Source organism: Colias eurytheme, chromosome 8 (assembly GCF_061535395.1).
Source record: "Colias eurytheme isolate Ceu_HAF_F1 chromosome 8, ilColEury1 Martin Lab GWU primary, whole genome shotgun sequence".
In the NCBI taxonomy this organism is placed as follows: Eukaryota; Metazoa; Arthropoda; class Insecta; order Lepidoptera; family Pieridae; genus Colias; species Colias eurytheme.
The window spans coordinates 1,208,686-1,232,679 of NC_142987.1; the positions used below are offsets into that span (position 1 = coordinate 1,208,686).

Below are 23,994 nucleotides of genomic sequence, written 5' to 3' on the forward strand. Positions count from 1 at the left end.
ACTGCATTATGCTTGTACAGACCTACGGAATCCAGAATTCTTACAGCGTTAATAATTTATTTGGCTTCTTTGTAAGGCCGCTATATTAAATTTATTCTTTTCATATTATCTAATAAAGGACCGTAAAACGTGTCTTTGTGTATTTTTCTGTTATTAGCTTAATAATAGGACTTTAATATCGTCATTTCTATCATATTTTAAACAAGGCTCAAAAATAATGTTGCAATTTTCTTAAAAATTACGTTTGAAAACTTCTTCAAGAATATAATATGTACCTAGTAATCGAAAAAAAATAGGATTGTAAAATGTTTTGGTTTGAAAAATTATCCTTAAGGATTTAAAGATTGTGTACCTCTTTAGGAAAGGTGTTCAATTCATTACATTTTCTGATTTATGAGGCTATTCATATAAGCTTATAACGACAATGCAACCCAACAACCTTTATTGTAATGTAAATAAACAAATAAAAATTAAAATGTTTTGTATATGGTAACTTTTATGGTCTATTTCAATTTTCTTCAATTTTAACTTTATTAAGTACCCGATTTGCCTGTAAAAATGATAATTGAAGAAAGCCTTACGTCATATTACATAGGCTGAGTTATGTAGTTGCTAGTCCAGTCACGTAGATCGTGCAATATCACCTTGATAACACCATTATCAAAGTCGAATTAACCTACATAACATTCAATGAAGGCAGTTGGTTTGGTAACGCGCCATTTTGTAAATACTTTTTGGTTACCATGGCCATGGCAACCACAATTAGTACATATACAAAAGTACTCTGTGATTAGTACCAATGATATGAACTTTTCTTTTGGAAAATTCAAAACTTTCCGTAGATATTATATTCCACAGCATGGTCTAATCAAAAATGTATGTTTTTTACACAATGTATTTGTGTGTCTGTCACTAGAGTAGATTTTTTATTAGTTAGTTAGGTACCTACAGTGGCAAAACAAAAAGATGGATTGGTAGCCAATGACATTTACATAATATCTTCACATAATATCATTGTTGGTAGCCATATCACTAAGCACCTATAAGAGTAAATTGATATTATCTATGATAATTAGGGAAATTGAAAGAATGAAGCAAAATAATTTCTTGATTTTATTATAAAAGTACAAAAATGATAAACTTAACTAATGTACGTATGACTATTACAATAATTCTAAAATACAACTATTCTACCTGTTTAACGTAATTAATATATTTTATTTAATAGAATAAATTCGTCACTCTTCAACAATTTTATTAGGGTAAATGATATAAAAAATAAGTTTCACATTAAAACATTCCAAACAGAGGTTTTTGCGTATTTATTTTATTAAACATAGCTGATGAGCGCATAAAATTTAAATATGATTTTTAAAAAAGGAATTGGAGAAAGTTTTTTTTTAATATTGCGTTGGAAAATCATTAAGTACTTTATAATAATTATTTGTTTTTGTTGTCGTTGTAGTGGAAAAAATATTTAACAGTAATTAAACATGAAATTCAGCGTAACGTTATATTCAAAATAATATGTATTATTTTTATACTAGGTAAATTATAACAATCTATTTAAGTTATCAATAAAACTCTTTTCCGAGATCATATCCTTAGCTTCCATTTGTATATCTTTGTATCACATGTGCATAATCTGAAAAAAAAAAAAAAACAATTTATATTTAAACCATGTGTTAAGAATAGCGCCATCTACAAAAACTGCAGAAACTAAACAATTAATAATAGCGCCATCTATGAATTTTATGCGGAACTACTATCTGTTTTCTTTTTAATTATTTTTGACCAATTACAATAATCATTAATATTCAATGCTATTCAATGTTATTAAAAATAAATTTACATTATACATATTTATGATTTACAGAATGTTACATTATATAAAATTTGGAATGTTATAAATTTTTAATTATAAAGATTAAACATTTTGAAATCAGTGACATCTATCAAAACTCCGCCAAACTACGTCGCATCAAAGTGAGTTACAGTTGTCCATACCCTTTGTCAGATGTCGCTAGTGCTTCCGCCGCTCATCCCGCCCGGTCTTCTCCTGCCGCTTGAGGTCATTGATCGCCGTCACGCTGCCGAAAAGCACTTTCGCCGTCACTTGCTGAAAATGTACGTATTACCAGTTAGATGATGCAAGATTGATAGAACACGGCACAGTGTGATTTGTATGGAAATGAAGATTTGTTTTTCCGATCAGAGAACGCAGCGGCTTGAGATACAAGTCCAATTTTGTGTTTAAATTGATGGCATAGCTACTAACTAAGTATTTCGTATAATAAGTAGGATGCTATAGAAAAAAGTTATTGTTCAATCATATTTTTTCGGTCCAATGTCTGTGGAGTCAATATCGTTAGCAATTATTTTGAAAACAAATACACATTAATTCTGAGCCCTAACAGAAGTGCGTGTCATTATTTGCAAATTGTTATTGTCTGACCCGAAAATTAATTATATTATCTTACTCATGATCCTACAAGCGCCTAATATAAGATTAGATTCCCTTTGGAATTAGGAGAATTATTGAGGAAACATTCTCATGCAAAGGTCTCTAGGAATTTGTACATAATTTATTAATTTTAATCGTTTATCTTCCTTAATATGCAAAGCTTATGAGTTATGACATATTTAATCAAGGTACTATACCTTGTTATATTATAATAATAATAATGTTAGATTTCATCTAAAAATATTGAACAGAATATATAAAAAATACAAACACACGACTATATTCTAACACGAAATATTAAAAATAAAGACAACACAAATTAAATTCCATTTATGAAAAGCAGGTCAATTCGATCTAATGAAAATATTATATTAAAAAATCCATTCCCATACATTCACGCAAGTTCTCATTAAATTTTAATTAAAGGAAAAAGTGAATAAAATAGCGACCTATTTGAAATAAAAGCTCGTATAAATTGGACGGCAAACCGCAAATAATCTGACGTCATGTAAAACCTACTTTCTCTGAATGCATCTATTGTTCCTTCTCCCTTGCTAATTGGCTGTAATGAGTTCTTGTGACCTTGTACTTACAATTTATTACAGTGGGATATTGAATATAGATAAAATAGACCCATATGAATGGTAGGTCGATTAGAAGTTTACTAAGTTTCGAAATTCAGCATGAAATCGTTTATTAGAGACTTAAAAGGAACCTTTTGAATTTATTTCATTGGAGAAAAACTGATTTAATTTCTAACATAGCGAATTATCTGGAGGAGTACTGACTCCTCGTTGTACACTGGTACTGGTAGGTACAAAATATAGGTAAAGGGCTTAAGCGCGTCACACACGGTGAAGATACCAACTATAATATTTTATCTTAAGATACGGTAATATTTTATATTATAGTATCTTAAGGTATCCGGTATCAGCGTTCTGACCATCCTTTTTCTTTTTGTCATTGCGTACTAAGACCCCTGTAGAACCGCCATCCTGTTACAACTGACCCGAAATTTTCAACAAAAAGAAAAATGATGGTCAGATAATATGAAATATTACCGTATCTTAAGATAAAATATTATAGTATCTTTACCGTGTGTGACGCGCTTTAGCTTAGAATTCCAATAATTGATATACCGACAGAGGAAATAAATACGATTGAAACAAGCCTTTATCTTTAGATATCTCTTACACAAATTGATGTAATAAAAGTTCCACTAATCCAGATTAATATGGACTATATTTAGAGTCATCGGGTCTTCATTTTCAATTCAGTAGTTCTGTAATACTGATCACTTAATAGGGGGAGTCCGGGAGACTTGCCCAGGTGGGAGAGTTGAACCACTTTCAATAACTTTTTAAATTAGGCGCCAAATTACGCAAAGTGGCAAACATATGAAAGCGCATAATCCGCCAATCACAAGCAACTCGTAATTTTGAATGATAACAGACGCGTTCGACCGTGAGTTACGGAAAAGTGTTTTCATCGTCGCGGAGTGATTTTTTTTGGATTTGTTGTTTTAATTGCTATGCACGCATTTATGAAGGTATGTATCAAACACCTACGATATTGCATTACTAGATTATCATATTTTGTTGTACGTTCAGTGTTGTTCTCCAATTGAAAGCGGATTTGTTGGAAAAAATCAAGATATAGCCTTGAGTCGGGTGTGGGAGAGTTGAACCAGACTGCAGTTGGGAGACTTAAACAGTGGTTCAACTCTCCCTTTGCAGTTTGTATAGGTACTATTTAAGTTAGCTTTTGTTTTGTTTCAGAAAGAAAATTCCATTTCAGTATAAGCCTAAGGAGGGTAGTTGCAGAAAACCGTTTACTTAGTCTGAGATTGAAAGTGCAGACAGAGATTAAATAAATAGTGGCAAATCTATTCGTCAAATTTCAATCAAGTGTGGTATAGACAGAAGTGACAGAACCACTACGACGGTATTACCTGTTAGGTGAACAAAAGTTAACACCTTTGCAAGACAAGGGGAGCCAATACAAATGCTCCCAGATTTTCAATGTAAATAAAGAGAAATCGCTCGTTCGTTATCTACTTATTGACCTGCAGTAATGCACTATGGTTTAACCAGAAAACAAGCAATGCAAATAGCATTCGACTACGCCAATTTCATTGAATTAAAGTTCCACTTATTAAACCTATGTTGATTTTGTATGTGTGTGTGTCTTTAAATTAGTTTTGTAGATTTATATAGCAGTAGATACCTCAAAAGGAGTATTTAATTAATAAAAAAAAATGAATATTAGGTATGTTATGCAGTTGCTCTGAAAACATTTGGTTAATTATTTTCACTAATTTGTTTAGAAGGTGATTATGAATATTCTAGTTATTGTTAAACGCGTCTAAATAATACATAAATAATGTGTAATATGCATTATTTGCTCCGTTTCCCCTCTCTAAAAAGGTATGGGCAAGTGTCCCGCACCTTATGAGCAAGTGTCCCACCGGTTGGGGAGACTTGAATCAAAACTCATTTTTCATTAAAACTTAGTTTACTGTCTTCTCCTTGCAATTTTTATTTTCAGAATGGTATAAAATCTCAGCTAGATAATAAGGCTTCCATATGGTATAGATCTTAAAGCTCTTAAGGTCACTGATCAGATTTTATAGAGTTTTTACTAAAAAGCGGTTCAAGTCTCCCGGACTTCCCATTAGGCATATTATTTATTATTTGACGACATTACTTATATCTTTTTATTTAGAAATTAAAGATTTTAACGGATTTTAAACGCAATTTATTCATTATATTAATTTTCCGACGTTTCGCATACCTACTTTGCAGCGAGCGTGATCACGGGGAGACTGAATAAATCGCGTTTAAATTCGATAAAATCTTTAATTTCTAAATGTTTTACACTCGCGTAAAATTAAACACTAGAAAATAATAATATTTCCTCATTTTCCAAACTGTATTAACTCGGTTTCTTAAAGATTTACAGCCGTACAAATAAAAACTTGCTTATTCAAACCTTATGCAATGCATAGATATGATAAGAATAAATAAATAATAAGGATGTCATAATTTCTTACAAATAAATTTGGAATAACGTCGATGTAACTATGATCACGCTATGCAATAGGCTCAAAGCGGCAACGTCGCAATTCATTCACAAAATTATGAAAAACATTGAAATTGTCTACGGTTAAGCCTTGGTGCTGTCATTTTGCTGACGCTCGTTTGACTTCGTCGAATTTGTTGTGAAGTTTCATCATACGATGTTCTGTTTATTTATTTTTTAAATATTTATTGGAAATAATTTAAATATGCAAGCACATGATAGATAACGCTATCCAATATCTGGAGAACAGAAGATAAACCCACCTTGAGATAGAGAGTTGCCAAATAACTGGTACTCAAAACATACAACTCCAGGCTTAGAAGATTTATATTTTCAACGAAAGTGTATATTATTGTGATAAGTTTAGAAATAAGTTTTATGTATGTATGGTTTGGCGCATGTTGTAAATAAATAAATCATTATAAATATCAAAAGGGTTTTTCATAATTTCGTATATTTTGACATTTCATACAAAATTTTCCATTTCAATAGGTGCGTAATGAAATTATTAATTTGCTCAACTTTTTCTACTTCTCGTATTACTCTCATTGCTATTATCTCAAATTTAGATTGAAAATTGCTTCTAAAACTTGTAAAACACAGCACAATGTACTAAAAGATATGTTATAACTCGGTTATGTCAGACTTATACTAGGGTGGTAGCCGTAATAAGGACGGAATAGCATTAGTATGAATACTTATTACGAAGTTATACTAGGTTACATTTATTTCGTGTTTATTTGTATGATTTTTCCTTATTCTTAGTTTATTCTTTGCATAAAATGTTATAACTCGTTTATTTGTACGGCTGTTAAGTTTCTAATCGCAAAAACCCAATTTAATCTCTATACTTAGAAAGTTCTAGATAAGATTATATTTGATATCATCAGCGCGAAAAGGAATTACGAGTGATCTAAAACAGCAATAAATATTGATTAAACCTTAGCCATGATGAATTGGCACAGGATCCCTTTGAAGGAAGTTATTTGCTGAGGCTTTTGAAGTCGCTCGTGTTATTCTTGTTTCATACTTTGTTATTATTAGATTATCGGAAGCTTTAGGCTTATTTGTGTTATTATCAAAATAGGATAACCGTTTCTTATTGTTTTAGGTACAAAAAGTAATATTAGCACCGCTGCAAGGTTTGGTCTGTTTGTAAAATTCACAACTTCGTCTAGTATGGGAAAACGGAGAGATGGAGTTACCGTCGCATTTCTAATTAGTGAAAGAAAGAAGAAGAAAGAAAATACGTTTATTCGGCAATCAGTAAGACACAATCATCACAAAACATTAATAAAAGCAAAACAAAAACATACAAAAAAGAAATGGAAAACAATAATAAAATAATTAGTGTAAATACGGGCTAGAGTTAAATTGTTTTCTTTATTATGTGTAATATTGAACTTGTTCTTCTAATGTTTCTTTAGCCACCTTTAGAACTGATAGCCTACTACAATCAACGTGTAGTAGGTAATACGGTAAGACATGATGCGCCTAAGAATCAATATTAGTGAGTTTTATAGTCAATTGAGCAGGATATATTAAGCTGTATAAGTAGGGCCGTAAATATAAGCTGCTATAATAATATCACCCTCATAATATTATATCGATATTACAGAAATGTGATAAAACATCAGAAGAGGTGTGCATGTATTGTATACCGCAATACAGGGAATTAGATCATCCATTGCCTACTATAAATATTTCTAATGTTCCTACAGATATGTAAAACAGAGAACTAATCCTGTCTAATTATAACGTAGAAACAAAAGCAATTTCGCGTCGATAAACATTAAAACTGGGCCGTAAAACCGATTTACTGTGACACACGGAAGGAAGCCATTCCGCGCCAATTGCCTAGAGTGCTTAAGAAAACAATACATATTTCGCTTGCATGTGACATAAAAGAAAATTCATTGGCCCATATACCCTTGGCAAATGTTCAGGGTTGCCAGTGAGCTCATTAGGGCTGCAATGGGTTTGTCGTAAACCTTAAAAGAAACGAAAATGTTCTGGGTAAGTAGTGCGAATACTTAGTGGTGTTTAGGAAGTTTCGATTACGTCAAATGTTGTTGTTTTGTATTTACAGATTATGTGAATAGAGTAGTTAATTTTTTGGATGATAATTATGAGCACACGCACTTGGTTATTAACTTAATAACGTTGAAGTGGAAAATTTTGAGATTTTGAATTTAACTGGCCATAATATATTAATTACTAGCTTTCCGCCCGCGGCTTCGCCCGCTTTGACTAAAACATAATAAATTATATACTTAAACTTTCCTCTTGAATCACTCTATCTATTAAAAAAAACCGCATCAAAATCCGTTGCGTAGTTTTAAAGATTTAAGCATACATAGGGACATAGGGACAGAGAAAGCGACTTTGTTTTATACTTTGTAGTGATGATACACAAAAGGTGCAAAGAAAACTCTACATTTTCGATTCAACCGCAAACATTTTTATATATCAACCGTAATTAAAAGAATGTATGTAATTAAATGAAGTTTAAATTGTAAGCATTCTAAAACTTGCAAAATTATAACCCTAGGCCATGGAATTTTTATTTTTATCATCAAAACAACATCATTAACGCTTTCAAAGCGTTTATGTCAAGATATCAATGTGTGTGTTTTGTTTTTATATAGTTGTAAGTGGTTGTAAGTAGGTAGTTATAGTAATTTTCACCATTTGTCTTACAGTTGAAGCTATGATAGAGCTTTGTCGAATTAATATTTGTGTCATTTTTATCGACATTCAATTCCAAATTAGTGCAAGCTTAAGCAAAATAAATAATAATAATAATAAGGGCGTAGGGATGTGACGACCCCATCGCCCACGCTTGGAATATCTATTGTCTACGTGACAAAAGATATTCCACCCGTGCAATCAGTCAACCCGCAGGACACCTTGTGGCGGGGTGTCGGGGAGTAGCGACCCCGCGGGAACCGAGTGCTCCCGGGGGAGGCCCCTGTCTTCATCTCCGGCTTGCCTTCACCGGCCGGTCGGAGTGAAGCCTGACGAGGACAGGACCCCCACCTCTGGCTTGCCTTAACCGGCCGGCCAGAGTGGAGTCGCGAGAGCTTTTAGCTCGAAGGGTGGATGCGAATCATAAGTGGCGAGTGGGCACGTGATGCTGGACCCTCAGGGAGCGCGTGATCGTAGTTTAAAGTCCAGGGACGCCTCTCCACCCTTAGCTGCTCACAATATGTTGCCCCCTTGTCGCACTATTGCAGCGACTTATTTCGGGGGCCCATACAGTGAGAGGGCGAGTCACCACCTGCCAACAATTTTTTGCTATATCTTAGTAGAAAGGCAGGTGCCATAGTCTTCCATAGTCCTTAATTCCGGTCCATTAACATCCCATTCCATAGCCCAGTTTATTTTATTCCCTTATCTTGCAAATTTGCAATAGTCCTACATCGGCCGCGGACTGCCTAGGACTGTATCTCTATAGTGCAGTGATGGGCAGGCTGCGGCTGGTGTCCCACAACACAGTAAAGTTCTCTAAAGGGCCTCTGCGTGTTGGATCCGTGTCCCCACGTAAGCCTTCCAAAGGACCGGGTACCTTCCTTATGATGGTACCCGAGTATTATGGAATTGAGATACATAATAATAATATATTTTTTTTTGTTTCTGTTATCTTCGATTATATAATCATGCAAGTATTATAAAAGGTATTTCCATCTACAGAACCCTAAAACTGTAACATTATGCAATTAAAATTTCGCTTCAAAAAGGTGATTCAGCCATACCGGATCGTAATTGTAACAAAGTGTCGAAATGTGAGACAAAATTGGCGCTGTGTATGGTAATGGGAAAGGATCGATTTTTGGTAGCCTCGATTCGATTTTAAATCTACATTAATGTGTGAAGAGAAAACTTTTAAAATTTAACCAACGGTAAAAATAATGGGTTGTTTACCACAAATTTAAAAATATACATTTTTGATTGGTCGATAAAAAAAACAAAATACACCTAGTTTTAACAGCTTTGGTGTGGCTTTGGGCTTCACGGCTTTGCATGTGTTCATCCCACTTTATCGCATAGCATGACCACAAATTCCTGTAACATTATTCCTTCTTAAATTTTGTTTACTCCCAAAGAAGAGTTTTTATCTAATAACTTTCTTTCAGATATCTGTCACACCTCTTCTGGGATATGTTTTATCGTCAATCTTACCACAGTAAGTTATGTTCAACGAACAGGAGTTTCCTGCCGTGCCCTGTTCGTTCAATAATATTCTCATTTATCTGAAACGGACAGTCTCCTGCCCAGTTTCTTTTCAGAAATATTCTTGTCTTAATCTGTTCTGCTGTTCTAGAAGAGTTTAGCAGAGATATTCTACTTGCAAGTCCAATGTTAACAATGGCCTTAACACTGGCGTCTGCGAGTCGCTCCACATTTTGTAATTATAACATGAAGTCGCAGTCGGCTATTATGTCAAAATCGAGATCAACCGGACCGGTTCCTTCTCGATCATTGAGCGGTAATTAAAGAAAAATCGTCGCTTTTGGGGTACCGTTGTAATAAATTTTGTAACTGTTTTTGCACTGTGCTCGAAAATACTTCAGAAATTGAAGGTATGGTTTCGGTAAAGAAATAGGTACAACAGATAGAGACGATAATAATAATATATTCTGGTCACTTATACGACTTTCATAAAAAATCTTAAATACCTTATATTACGAAAAACTGGTGGATACACACAGTTCGGTATCTATTATTCTTATAGATTTATTCATGTGAATATTTAACTGTAACTGTGTGACTCTTACGCGAAGAAATGACCAGACCAATTTATATGGATTGTCGCGCCTACACTTCAATCGTCACAATGAGTGGCTACTTACTTTATATCTACTATTGCAATTTTAATTAGTGTTTATACATATGTATACTAAACTTTGATACATATAAGTACGACCAATAAAATTATCCCTGCTAGCGACATGGGATGTTAATACGGCTCTAGGATAAAGGTTGAAAAGTTTAACCAGGTAATTGCCATATTATGTAGCAACAGATAGCCATGTTGCCAATTGTTTGAAAGTTTTCTACTAAGGATAAAGATGTACAAGAACTCCCTTACATAACCTACGCCTAAAACCGTAAAACTTCTTTTAGGTTTGCACGTTAATCTATACTTATTTCTTACTAGCTGTGCCCGCGACTTCGTCCGCGTGGAATAGTGACTGCATAGTAGGTGACTACTTAACTTTTATTGAATAAACACGTACTACCATAAATAATTAAAAGAACTGTTAGTAAAATTTATTACTAAACTGAGCTAAAAAATAAAAAATAAATGCCTAGTTAATTTTCTACGTAAAATTTATTTTAAATTATGTCATATTATTTTTAGGCACCAGGAGGGAAGGGAGCAAATTTATTTTTCTTCCTTCCTTGTATGGCTGTTTTTGACAATATATCATGCAGCAACTGAGCGCCGAGACAAACTTCAAAACGCAAAGGAATAGAATCCGCTATCGATACTAATAATTGACATAAGCGTATGATGTTTTGCTAAGGATTTGTTCACCCTACCAACGACGACGACGACCACGAACAAAATTTTCATCCAGTCGTAATTTAACAAAATTGTGCTAAACACAATTAAAAATAAATTATTAAAATACCATTTTAAATATTTATAAAAATAAAACACAATTAAAAATAAATTATTAAAATACCATTTTAAATATTTATAAAAATAAAAATGTTGTGTGGTTTTATGAAACCACGGTAAAAGTGAAACTTAGGCACAAAATTATCGTATTTGTACGATAGGTAATAATTATCGTACGGTTCCGAACACTGCTTTATACCTACTCGGCAGCCGACCGTCACGCGACATGCGCTACACAGACCAAAAAGTTTGAGACGATGTAATAAAAGTTTCACTTTAAAAAAACAAAGTCATCGGGGCTGAAATACCATCATTATCATATCATATACAATTATATTTTTTTATAATGGTACTTAATTTTAAAGATCGTCGGGAAGTTTGTAAAATTATTATTTATTCCTTTTCCTTCGTTGCGTTGGGTTTTTCTTTTTAATTTTTAAATTTTTAACTTCGGTTTCTTATTTTCATATGATATTTTCAAGTGAGTTTTTGACCTCTACCTCCATATTAGAAAGAAAAAGAAAGAAAGAAAAGAAATTTATTGCCAAATACAATTAGGCAAACGGAGACAGCCTCAGCAAAATGCTGCACAAAAGCAGCGCTGATTTTCAGGCTGTACCGGCGATTGCGGTTAGATTACATTCCTACATCATATTGATATAATTTTGTTGCTCCTTGACATCTTTTAAGTTGGGCCGTAACCGTGCACAAATTGTAATGGATCACAGTGGCAAAAGAAGTGGTATCTTTAGGAAAAAAAAATTGCCAAGAGCCAGGCCTATGTGGCTTTGAGTAGAATTCAAAATTTCCAGGGTGTGGCTATCCTCCCGCTCCCATATCCCCCTCTTCTTTCACAGACTTTCAACCCTTCTCTTTCCACACCTAGTAAATGGCAGAACCGATTTTGATGTAAACCATATTATCTAATTATACCTATATGTATTATGTACACGTCATATCCTGTCGTTTGATGCTCCATTTGGTTTATTTATCTAACCACTGTCACCCCTAAATGTAATAAACGGATGAACCGATTTCGATAAAACACGTTGCTCTTTTATATTTTGATATGCCGCTTGAGTATATTATTTGATCACATTCGATTATTGTTCATTCCCACTTTTACCGCTGTAATCTAATAAATGGATAAACCGAATTGGATAAAAATATAACTAATATTTTTTCCCACATTCCCACTTTTACCTCTATATACCTAGGTATAATAAATGGATGAACCGATTTTGATACACTTTATCTAAGAACCAGCGTCTGAAAATATGCTGCCTAACACGCATCTAATTCGTATTACCTATTAGCGAGCTACGGTGGCACAAACAGACACACATAGCGGTCAAACACTTATCACCCATCTTTTTGCGTCGGGGGTTAAAAATATAATACGACATAATTTAAAGGACATTTTATGTATAAAATTTACCTAGAAGTAAGCATAATTCTAATTTGACCCCTTCCCCCCCTACTACCTCAACTTACCCCCCCACCCTTGGGGACTTTCGATATGATCACCTGGACATTTATAAGGAAAAACTGTAGCGTATAACAGATCACTTACGTTTTATCGTACACTGTATAGTGTACAATAGAATGCCTTAGCAAATGTTCGCCGTGAATACTTAAATGGTCATAACTTTTTTATTTACGAACCGATTAACATGAAATAAACACTAAATGTTAAATGAAGATTACCACAATATATTAATGAAAATCGCATCTAAATCGGATAAGCCGTTTCTGAGATTAGCGTGCACAAACATACAGACAAACAGACCAAAAAAATTTTATAACTACAGTTTTGGGTTTGGGATCGATTTAATAATAACCCCTGCTATTTTTTTTTACATATTTTTATTGTACAGACATCACTTTTCTAGAATTTTATTATATGTATTGATTGACCACGCGCAAGGTTACTAATTTCCACTACATCCTCACGCAAATCGTCAATTTTTATGAACATTGAATCTGTAAATATAAAAAAATCAAAAGATAAGTACCTAATTTTATTAAAAAGCTACTAACAAATAAAGTTTTATCAAGAACTAAAGTGACCTTCTTTGGGCGTATAATATAGTCTTGTAAAAGTTATACATAAAAATAAAATTTCATCATTTTCTTATTTTGTCATAACTTTAACTAATTAAAAACATGAGTATAACTATATAATTATAATAAACAATAAATATAAAAGCTACAACTAACCTTTTGTGGGAACGCAAGAAGGCGAAAATTAAAAAATAGCCGAAGATTTTTAAAAATGTAACCAATGAACACAATCACTGTTATCTACTATTACCCAAAGAGAATACAAATACTACGTCTATTACCTATACAGGGTGTCCCACTGTTGGTATACTAAGCTCAAAGGAGGTTATAGTTTTGCATACGCTGAGTACGTAAAAAATAATTAAAAAATTCCAGATTCATTTTTTTTTTCAAATAGATGAATTCTTAAAACTCTATGTGTACACCCATAACAAGCGAGCCGCCCAACTTTGCCACCAGCACGTGAGCTATCGTTTAAGATTATGTTTTCATAGATAAAATGCTCATATAAGAGAAGCGGTATATGCCGGGTGCGCGAAGCTAGAGAAGAAAACATGGATTTTCAGGAAAAATTTAGCAAAAAATTTTGGACGTAATTTTTTTTTAAGTATTTTTTACGTGATCAGTGTATGCAAAACTACAAGTTCCTTCGCGCTTAGTATACCAATAGTGGGACACCCTGTATAACTGTAATGGTGTCTTGTTTGACATCAAATAATAAACATCTACCCTCACTTATAAAAATTTAGTATATTCACATGAAATATAAGCGCACCTGAAATGGACTCTGGGAAGATATGAATTATTTATTTAACTTTAAAAAAAAAACAACCTCACCAACATCATAATTCATAATATTTAAATTATGAATTTCCAAGGAGCGTTAATATTATGTAAATTGATTTAATTTTAATGAAATCTCATAGATGGCGCTGTTTTAAATTTGTCTTTATACTACTAAGATTCATTATACTGTTTCTCTGCCAAAATTACTTAAATGATGTAGTTTTTATAGTGTAAAGGTAGACAATAGCATGGCTTACTCAAAAACAACATTTAAACATGAGTCTTTATATTGTACGCTGTCGTAGTACACGGAATACGTAAGAAAAATAAAGGTTCACAGCTCCTCCCCCGAAGGTGATAGCATGATAATATGTATATAACAGCCTGACCCGACCTGTTAGTAATATTCATGCAAAATTTGAAGTAAATCCGTGCAGTACTTTCTGAGATTAGCCTGGACAAACATACAGACAAACAGACAAACAGACAAACAGACAAAAATTCTAAAAACTATGTTTTTGGCTTCTATATCGATTATAGATCATGGATTATGTATTCTTTTAAAAAAATATTCAATGTACAGTTTTGACTTTCCTACGATTTTATTATATGTATAGATTAGAAATATTATATAAATTTGCACGTTAATCTATACTTATTTCTTATTAGAAATAAGTATAGATTAACGTGCAGAGAGACTGGTCTGGTTTGAAAAATTCTTTCAGTGTTATATAGCCCATTTATTGATGAAGGCAGGCAGGCTATTACAGCGGAACAAAGCGGGTAAAACCGTGGGGCACAGCAAGTCCTCTTGTATAATAATATATGATAAACATATGCAGATTTTCATTTAATAGTTACCTGATAGTTTCCATTGCTGCTGACGTTTGGCGGGTTGTATCCTCGACTGCCGAAGCCTGGGGTGGGTCCACCATGATACAGGGTGTTGTTGTTAGCGTCACGCGTCGTTGCGGTGGCGTATGTTGATTTGCAGTTGTGGGACATGCTGTATAGCTGGAAAATATGATTGAGAATATTATACAGGGTGGAATTTTTCTATGTGCCCTGGAGGGAAAGTTCTTAAAATACTGGAAATATTGAATTTTGCTGAAAGGAAACGTTTCTTTGTTTTTTAAAAGGAATTTCATTACAGTTTTTTGACAATTTATTGCCATGATCGGGAATTGAAAAAGGGATTGAGAGTTGGAATTATTACTAAGTTATTTTTGTTCTTGTTAGTTTTTAAAACAAATGCTTCGTTAGTTGGTTTCAGTCTACGAATAAAAGTTATTTATTCGGGAGTTCCAGGTTTCATTGGTTCAAAATAAGTGGAATCAGCTACGTTTATGTTTAGCTCAGTATTTTAATATATTTTTAGTTGTCTACTTAAAACATCTTAATTACAGACAAAAATATAACTGCTTAATTCAAAATAACCGAATTAAGACCTTTGTGTTTATCTCATTCTCAATTACATAAAATTTATTTATTATCAAATTACGAGGAAATACCGTGTCATATAAATCCCGGACTCAAACCCGGAACAGTCACTTAAAAAAAGCGTTATTTAATAAAATATCGCATAACACATTATTTATCTTAAATATTTACGTAATGCGGCTAACCGCAAAAGAAAAAGGGTTCCGTGTGAGGAAAAAACCCAGCATTAATTGTTCCGTAAAAACAATTTTAAATGTGTATGAAGTAATATTAATATAGAAGTGTCAGTTTAAAAGCTTTTCGATTTTTGGAATTTTAAGGTCAAGGAATAAGTCGGAATTTCCGTTCGCGGAATTTCAGGCACAATCTTCATATTATAATTATTTAACGCACTGCATTTCTTAATAATTTCTGTATATTATGCAATTTTGTTGGAAATGCAATTTATTGATTATATTCGATAGTAAATAAAGGGTTCTAGAGATACGTAATTACTTATAGTATTGTAGGTATTTGTATATATGTATATGCATGCATGTTAGTTCACTCATTCCTCTAGTTTTTTAAGAATTTTGATTATTATTGCGTTTAATTTAGATAGTAAAAATTGTCAAATATTGAAAAAAAAAATCTTCGTATTCTTTAAAAAAATCTTCGTAGTTTTTATTTCGAAAAATTTTTATATCGTTTTTACCTGTTTTCTTTGTTATTTGATTCGCCAACCTTACCACGACTGGTTAGTGGTTATTTATTAAATACATAGAAGCCAATTATAAAAGCGGGCCTGCCAAAAGTGTAGCAAGTTGGTCGATACAGTTATTAACAGTAAATGAAATAAGAGATGAAAATTTATGTGCGGTTCAAGGGATAGGATGACGCGGGAATTATTTATTATGATATATTTTACTTAAAACATACCATTCAACGTTTTAAGTAATTAAGAAGCTTTTTATTATTATGTGTAATTATTAGTTACACACTTATTTATTATGTTATATTTTTAAAATCACTGAATGACACGATTTTGAAAAGTTTCTCTGGCAGAAGGCTCTTGTTAAATGCTTAAAATTAAATATTTCATGTTATTGTGATATAGCAGTATAAAATAATTAAAGTGCGATTTTCTTAATAAAAATACTGTGTATCGCGAAAACAATTTAGTTTCAGTTATCACTAACCTTGAGTTATTTTTTTGATAACAATCAAAGATTTTCCTTAACATTATTTTAATAAGTACCTTCTTAAAGAAAACGTAATATTAATTACATCTGCATTTAATTTATTTCATCTTCCATCTACGCTATGTAATTGATCTAGTTTCCCATCTATGACGTCACCAATAATTAAATTCAGCCATATTGCAATATCCAGTTCCTTTAAGAAACGCCCGTAGCAGGTTCCAATATCCAAGGCATCTGATACCAAAGTTGGATAATCCGACCGGTTATCAAATATGATTATATGTGGGCTATTTAATTAACTCACGCGGGTCTTACTTATATTTTGTGGGGTTTTATTATGTTTCTATTGATGTAAAGTTTTATGGTGGCATGGTATTGCTACTGATCTTCATCTATTCATACTAAGATATATAGGTATTTAAAATTACAGTAGGCATCGTTATAATATCGGCTGATTGTTGACTAGTCAGAATTAATAAAGTTGTTTGATCCAAGATGATAACAGAAATACTACGTCAATATATTGTATAATTAAGATACATAACATTACGAAGTATTACCGTATGTAATACATTAATATCAGACTTAGGTTTTAGTCATCAAAGCGTTCATTAAACATAGTTCAGTAAATAAATAAAAATGTTGACAAAGCTAATAATGAACAAACGGTCAAGGAAAATGGAGTACCTTATATGATTAAATATATTCATTGATTGATAACAGGCCCGTAGATTGCATAGCATTTGCATGTCTAATAAGACGACATAGTACTGATATTATGTGAATATGTTATGGATTAAGTTTAAATAAGGACTTTTTTATAAAGCTTGGTTAAGGGTACGTTCCTATGGGATTTCCACTGTTCAACTTCAACTCAACATATGCAATCAATTTTGTAAGTTAAAAGTCGACATGTAATATTAAATTTCAAACTTGGCCTATCTAATTGGTGGGTGGGTTGGTCGGTGGTTAGTGTCGTGTCTTATGTCGAACCTAACCCAATTAATCCATCGTTTTAGGGTACAAGTGGAGAAACTTTGATTTTAAATGGTACGGAACCAACACTCATTAAAAGGGTACATAGCGATAAATTTAGTTATCATTCTTTATTTCCTCTTAGTTTAGCAACTTCATATAAATAATACATGATCATTATGCAAAATGCCCCTATTTATCACTTGATCGACAACATATATATTTTAATAATCATATTCACTTCAATTTCTTCGCCTTCCGCATTGAGGCTGTATCAACTCGTTATTATCTTATCAATAACTGGGCGCTAATTATTAATATTAAATTATTCGTATGAATAATACGAGGCGTAATATTATGTGTATGTTTTTGAATTAGAGTAATATATATTATGTACAAGTCAATAACTGCGTTAAAAACAACCGACTTCAAACTTGCACTTGCAACATTTACAAATACAGACAAAAATGCTCATAAAATAAAAACTACTGGGCCTATCCGAATAAAATTTTTATGGGACCAATTCGACACCATCCCGCATCGAACAAAAAAAGAATCACGTAAATAATCACGTAAGAGTAATCGGTGTACATACATAAAAAAAAAACATACCGGCCGAATTGATGATAACCTCCTCCTTTTTTTGAAGTCGGTTAATAAATTAAGTGCGCGTAAGAAGCGAATTGAACATCTTATTCAATGTGATTATTTTAGTAAATAATTTTTCTTTGTTTTATTTGATATACCAAGAATATAATTAATTACTCAATACAGGTCTTTACTTCCACTGATGCCTATCATTTATGTTTTTAATTTCTCTAATTCAACTGGCAATAGATAACTAAGAACACACGATACAGATTTATTTATGTTTACATTTAACGTTGGTCAAGTAATTACTAAACTATAATTTTCTTTGCACCAACCAAATGACATGATACAAATTTAGTCAATAGTAAATTAGTACCGTGCCAACAAATTATGCGATTACTTTGGTCATTCAACTCTATAAAAACCAGTCTAATTATGATTGGAATTCTGGATTTGTTTTCGTAGTATTTAATTGGAATGGCATTAAATATGCTGGCACATTATATTGGTTAATTATTTAAATTGGAAATGTGAAAGTTAAGTCTTAACACTCACAGTCTTTCCTAAAAAATATTAACCTATACATATTATAAAGCCTAAAAAGCTATAACGTTTACACTTATCTGATAAAAAAAAAACAGAAATTGCTTTCTTATATATCTTTTTTAGGTATCCCCTAACGATTCGTATAAGTCTTAAAGTTTGCACTTTTTTCTCGATTAAAAAAAAAATACAATTGTTATGGTATTTTAGATTTTTTTTTCAAGACTAAAAAATAATTTAGAGCGAAAATTAATAAACCGCTTACGCCTGTGACTTGACTCCTTCCTGTTTTGATGTATTTTGTGCTCCAAAATAAATTAAGTATGCTTAAGTTTGTCAACTTGATGCGGTCTATACTATAAAGTTATATATATACGAGTATCTTGAGTTCATTTCATTGGAAAAGAAACGTGTTTGTTTTTTAATGAAGTGTAAAATATAGATATATTAATTACTAGTTGTTACCCGCGGTGTTACCCGCATTGCTCCACTCCTGTTGGTCTTAGCGTGATGATATGTAGCCTATAAACTTCCTCAATAAATGGGCTATATATTATAACACCGAAAGAATTTTTAAATCGTACCAGTAGTTCCTGAGATCAAACAAACAAACAAACTCTCCTTTATAATATTAGTATAGATTTGCAGATGATTGCATGTTAGTCAAAGTGTACCTAACTAGTTTTATGGGCTGAATAAAACGAATGAAAAGACGTTTAATCTAACTCTGGTAGAGAAAGGTTTTGCAAAATAAAATTGTGTTTTAAAATTAATGTGGAATTTTTAAAAGTTTAGTTTTTTAAATCCGTCTACTATCGTTTAGAAACATGAATAAGATATCTTAATACTATTATAAAGGCGAAAGTTTGTAAGTATGGATGTTTGTTTACTCTTTCACGTAAAAACTACTGAACCGATTACAATGAAATTTAGCACACATATAGAGGGTAACTTGGATTTACACATAGGATAGGTTTTATCCCGGAAATCCCACGGGAACGGGAACTATGCGGGTTTTCCTTTGAAAACGCGGGCGAAGCCGCGGGCGGAAATCTAGCTGGAAATATATTTCTAAACCTATGTCTTTCCACTGAGAACTAAAGATTATCAAGATGTTTAAACAGTTATGGTATATTTTACCCTGAAAATAATGTTCGTTACTGATAAAGTAAATGAGATGAAAACAGGAAAATTAAGGGAACGGTGCGGATGCTATTTATATTTTTATTCTCAATGTTTCGTTTGTACTGTGATAATAATCCGTACTGCCTTACTGGATTTTTGACATTTTTTGTATCAAACAACAACTATAATAATCATTTTATAAAGAAACGGAATATTAAAAAGATACGTATAATTGAAAATATAATTATTTGACTTTTTTTATTTCAGTACAACATATCATTACATAGTTAGCTAGCTACTAGTTATTATAATATTATAAATGAGAAAGTAACTCTGTCTGTCTGTCTTTTACTCAATCACGCCTTAACTACTGAACCAATTTGCATGAAATTTGGTATAGAGATATTTTGATATCCGAGAAAGGACATAGGCTACTTTTTATCCCGGGAAATAGGATAGGTTTAATCCCGGAAATCCCACGGGAACGGGAACTATGCGGGTTTTTCTTTGAGTGCGCGGGCGAAGCTACGGGTGGAAAGCTAGTAGTCTTATAAATTCGATGTCGCTGCCTGTCCGTCCCTATGAATGTTTCAAATTCGATGTCGCTGCCTGTCCGTCCCTATGAATGTTTCAAATTCGATGTCACTGCCTGTCCGTCCCTATGAATGTTTCAAATTCGATGTCACTGCCTGTCCGTCCCTATGAATGTTTCAAATTCGATGTCGCTGCCTGTCCGTCCCTATGAATGTTTCAAATTCGATGTCACTGCCTGTCCGTCCCTATGAATGTTTCAAATTCGATGTCACTGCCTGTCCGTCCCTATGAATGTTTCAAATTCGATGTCACTGCCTGTCCGTCCCTATGAATGTTTCAAATTCGATGTCGCTGCCTGTCCGTCCCTATGAATGTTTCAAATTCGATGTCGCTGCCTGTCCGTCCCTATGAATGTTTCAAATTCGATGTCGCTGCCTGTCCGTCCCTATGAATGTTTCAATCTACGGAAAGGATATTGAAGTTATTTTTAATTATTGATAGAGTTGTTCTTGAGGAAGATTTTAGTATATAATTTATTAAGTTTTCTACAAAGCGGGCGAAGCCGCGCGTTGAAGGCGGTTAGGAAGGACGTTTTATATAATAGATCAATCGTATTGCTTGTAAACATTTTGAATTAAAAGAATGCGATAAATTAAATATTTACATTATTAATAATAATAAAACATCAATAAACTAATTATAATTACAACTGGTTTTTATAAATTATTGCCAGAAGCAGGATCTAAAGATAAAACTTGTATGATTTACGTTTTTTTTAAATATAATTATTAATTACTATAATGTCATATATATACGAGTTTACCCAACTGCGTCATATAAAGGGTAATGTTAAAAAATAATAAAAAATGTATCTAATATCTCGATAGCACCGTTCAAAGTTCACAAAAAGACCTAATTGAATGAAACATGAAATATGAAGACACAAATTTTATAAAAAACAACATAATAATATCGTCCTTTAATTTTATCAAAGAAATAATGAAATTCTACATACCTATATTCTAAAAGGCTTCATTATAGAATTAGAAGGTCGATTTTCGACCACCAGGGAAATGTAATTATTAGTACATACCTATCTATATATATAATAAATATGTAGAAGGGTCAATTCTGTACATTGAAAATATTGAAAAAATAAATAGTAGGGGGTGTTACTGGATCGATACCAAACTGTCTGTCTGTATGTGAAGGCATCACGTGAAAACTAAGCGTTCGATTTCGATGAAACTTGGTATAATAATACCTTATTACCCTGGGCATAAAATAGGATACGTAGAAAAAAAATAAATCTTAATTTTTCCGCGCGGACGGAGTCGCGGGCGGAAGCTAGTCTATAATAAGCAAGTACCCATGGTCAATAATTTGGAATCGTATATGACAGTTAGCGAATTACACCTTGAAAAACTTACGTAATAATATTTACAATTTGGGGCACTTTTGAGTAGGTATAAAAGTGTGTTTTTTTTGTGGTTATTTTGCGTGTGAGAAATTATCTCCGTTAATTAATTACACGTCAAGGGATGTTTTTCTGTGGTTAAGTTTACAGGAAAGAGTTTTAGCAAATATTAAATATACAGATAAAAATAAAATTTGTTTTTTCAATATTTGTGTAGTTACCTTTTTGGAGGAGAACCCACGGAGGGTTGTCGCGTAAAAACCATATAACAGTTGTTAGGAATATTTTGATATAATATTATGATGTTACATATGTATTTAGTAAAATTTAATTTTAATACTGACATGATTAAAAAGAGCAACTATGGAGTTTCTTGCCGGTTCTTCTAAGTTCTACGTAGCTACTGCTTTCCGAATCGGTGGTAAATGTTAAAAATATGTAATGACGATTCAAAAGTGCTTGTAGAAGAAGTCTAATTGAATAAATAAATGTTTGAGTTTGAGTTTGACTTTTATATGTTGTATTTACTTGTTTATAGGTGACATATTAGGTACATCATAATATTATAATTTAGATATATCGAATTCGTGCTTTCACGACAAAGACAGATAATTAATATCAAATGGGTTCTTTAAAAAATAAGAGTGAGTAAAAAATTCATAAGGTAACCATTTAATATGAGTTATATTGGTAATCTATGAAAATAAGGCGCCAAAATCTGGTCGTAGTAAAAATATGTATTTAATTTACATTGAATATCCTTACACAATGATTATATTTCAAAGTACTCAGTTATGGAAAGTTTTTATTATATTTTGAAGCAAAAAATGCTTCGAATTTTTTCGCTAAATATTGAACAACATCGTAGAATACTAATTTACATACGTAATGAGTTTCATTATATTAAGTTTAATGCAATAAAAGCACTTTCGGTTCACATTTACGAATTGCCTTATTTGGCGCGACGCAGTTTTTATATCGGAATTTTTTCTTCAATGTAATTTAATTTTAAAGATAATGTAAATTGTTTTAGTGTAAAAGTAGGGACTTAATAACCAAAAGCTCCATTTTTAATATTAATAACACTTTTAACTTGGAATGAAAGTAGGGAATTAGATACCTGAAATATTATGTTTCTCCAATTCATTATAATCTGTAAGTGTGGTTTGCGAGGATAATCGGATGTTTGTAACTTTGTCACGCAAAAATGGTTAACACAATCTGTATGAAATTTGCTACAGGCATAGATCTGGATTAGCACATGGGTTTTGTTTTCAACGTGAGTAAAGCCATGGGCTCTTACTAGAAACTAATTTAAAATATGCGCTTAGTTTAACTAATATACTGCTCAATATATTTTAGGTTAATTCGAATAGACGAAAAGGCTAACCACTACACCATAAAAATAACTGCGTTAAAAACAACTGACTTCATAAACAGAAAAGTAAAAAATAAAAAAGATTTGATATTATTAATTACTACATATTATTTAGATGTGCTATTTACTAAAAAGGTTTGATGTCGGTGCACGGGCTTAATACTAGTGTTTGGCACCGACTTCAAACCTATTTAATAAATAGCACATCTAAATAATATGTAGTAATTAATAATATCAAATCTTTTTTATTTTTTACTTTTCTGTTTATGAAGTCGGTTGTTTTTAACGCAGTTATTTTTATTTAATACTTTTTAGTGTAATTTATCAACACGAATCAAACGAGCCCAATCTCGATATAATTGAGTCAATATAATATTACTGAGTTCCTAAGGCCACCTTCCGGTTCCATCATCAAATCAGCTCTATGTCATGATAATGTTTCATCGCTATCCAATTTACATAAGTATACAAAATTTCAGCTCAATCGGTTACCGGGAAGTGAATCAAAGTTACTTGCAACATTTCAATGAAGTCATCGAGTACAGACAAAAATGCTCATAAAATAAAAACTACTGGGTTTATCCGAATAAAATTTTTATGGGACCAATTCGACACCATCCCGCATCGAACAAAAAAAGAATCACGTAAATCGGTTAAGAAACCTAGGAGTAATCGGTGTACATACATCCAAAAAAAAAAAAAAAAATTATACCGGTCGAATTGATAACCTCCTCGTTTTTTTGGAAGTCGGTTAAAAAGACCATGAGACATTCCATAGATATGTAT

At 32.3% G+C, this 23,994-nt stretch overlaps 1 protein-coding gene across 2 annotated transcripts in view; it reads right to left on the bottom strand.

Annotated features, from left to right (window-relative positions):
• Positions 1-1,104: 1,104 nt before the first annotated feature.
• LOC149906262 (uncharacterized) overlaps positions 1,105-23,994 on the bottom strand; it is a 32,413-nt gene continuing 9,523 nt past the window's right edge. Inside the window, exons 2-4 of one of the 2 annotated variants that reach the window (XM_090104501.1) lie at positions 14,886-15,038; positions 2,008-2,119; positions 1,105-1,645 (exon numbers count right to left, since the gene is read on the bottom strand). In XM_090104501.1, coding sequence (XP_089960627.1) covers positions 2,024-2,119; positions 14,886-15,029 — 240 coding nt within the window. In that variant the 5' untranslated portion in view covers positions 15,030-15,038 and the 3' untranslated portion in view covers positions 1,105-1,645; positions 2,008-2,023. The remainder of the gene's footprint in view (positions 1,646-2,007; positions 2,120-14,885; positions 15,039-23,994) is intronic. The other variant, XM_090104500.1, reaches the window with a different exon arrangement.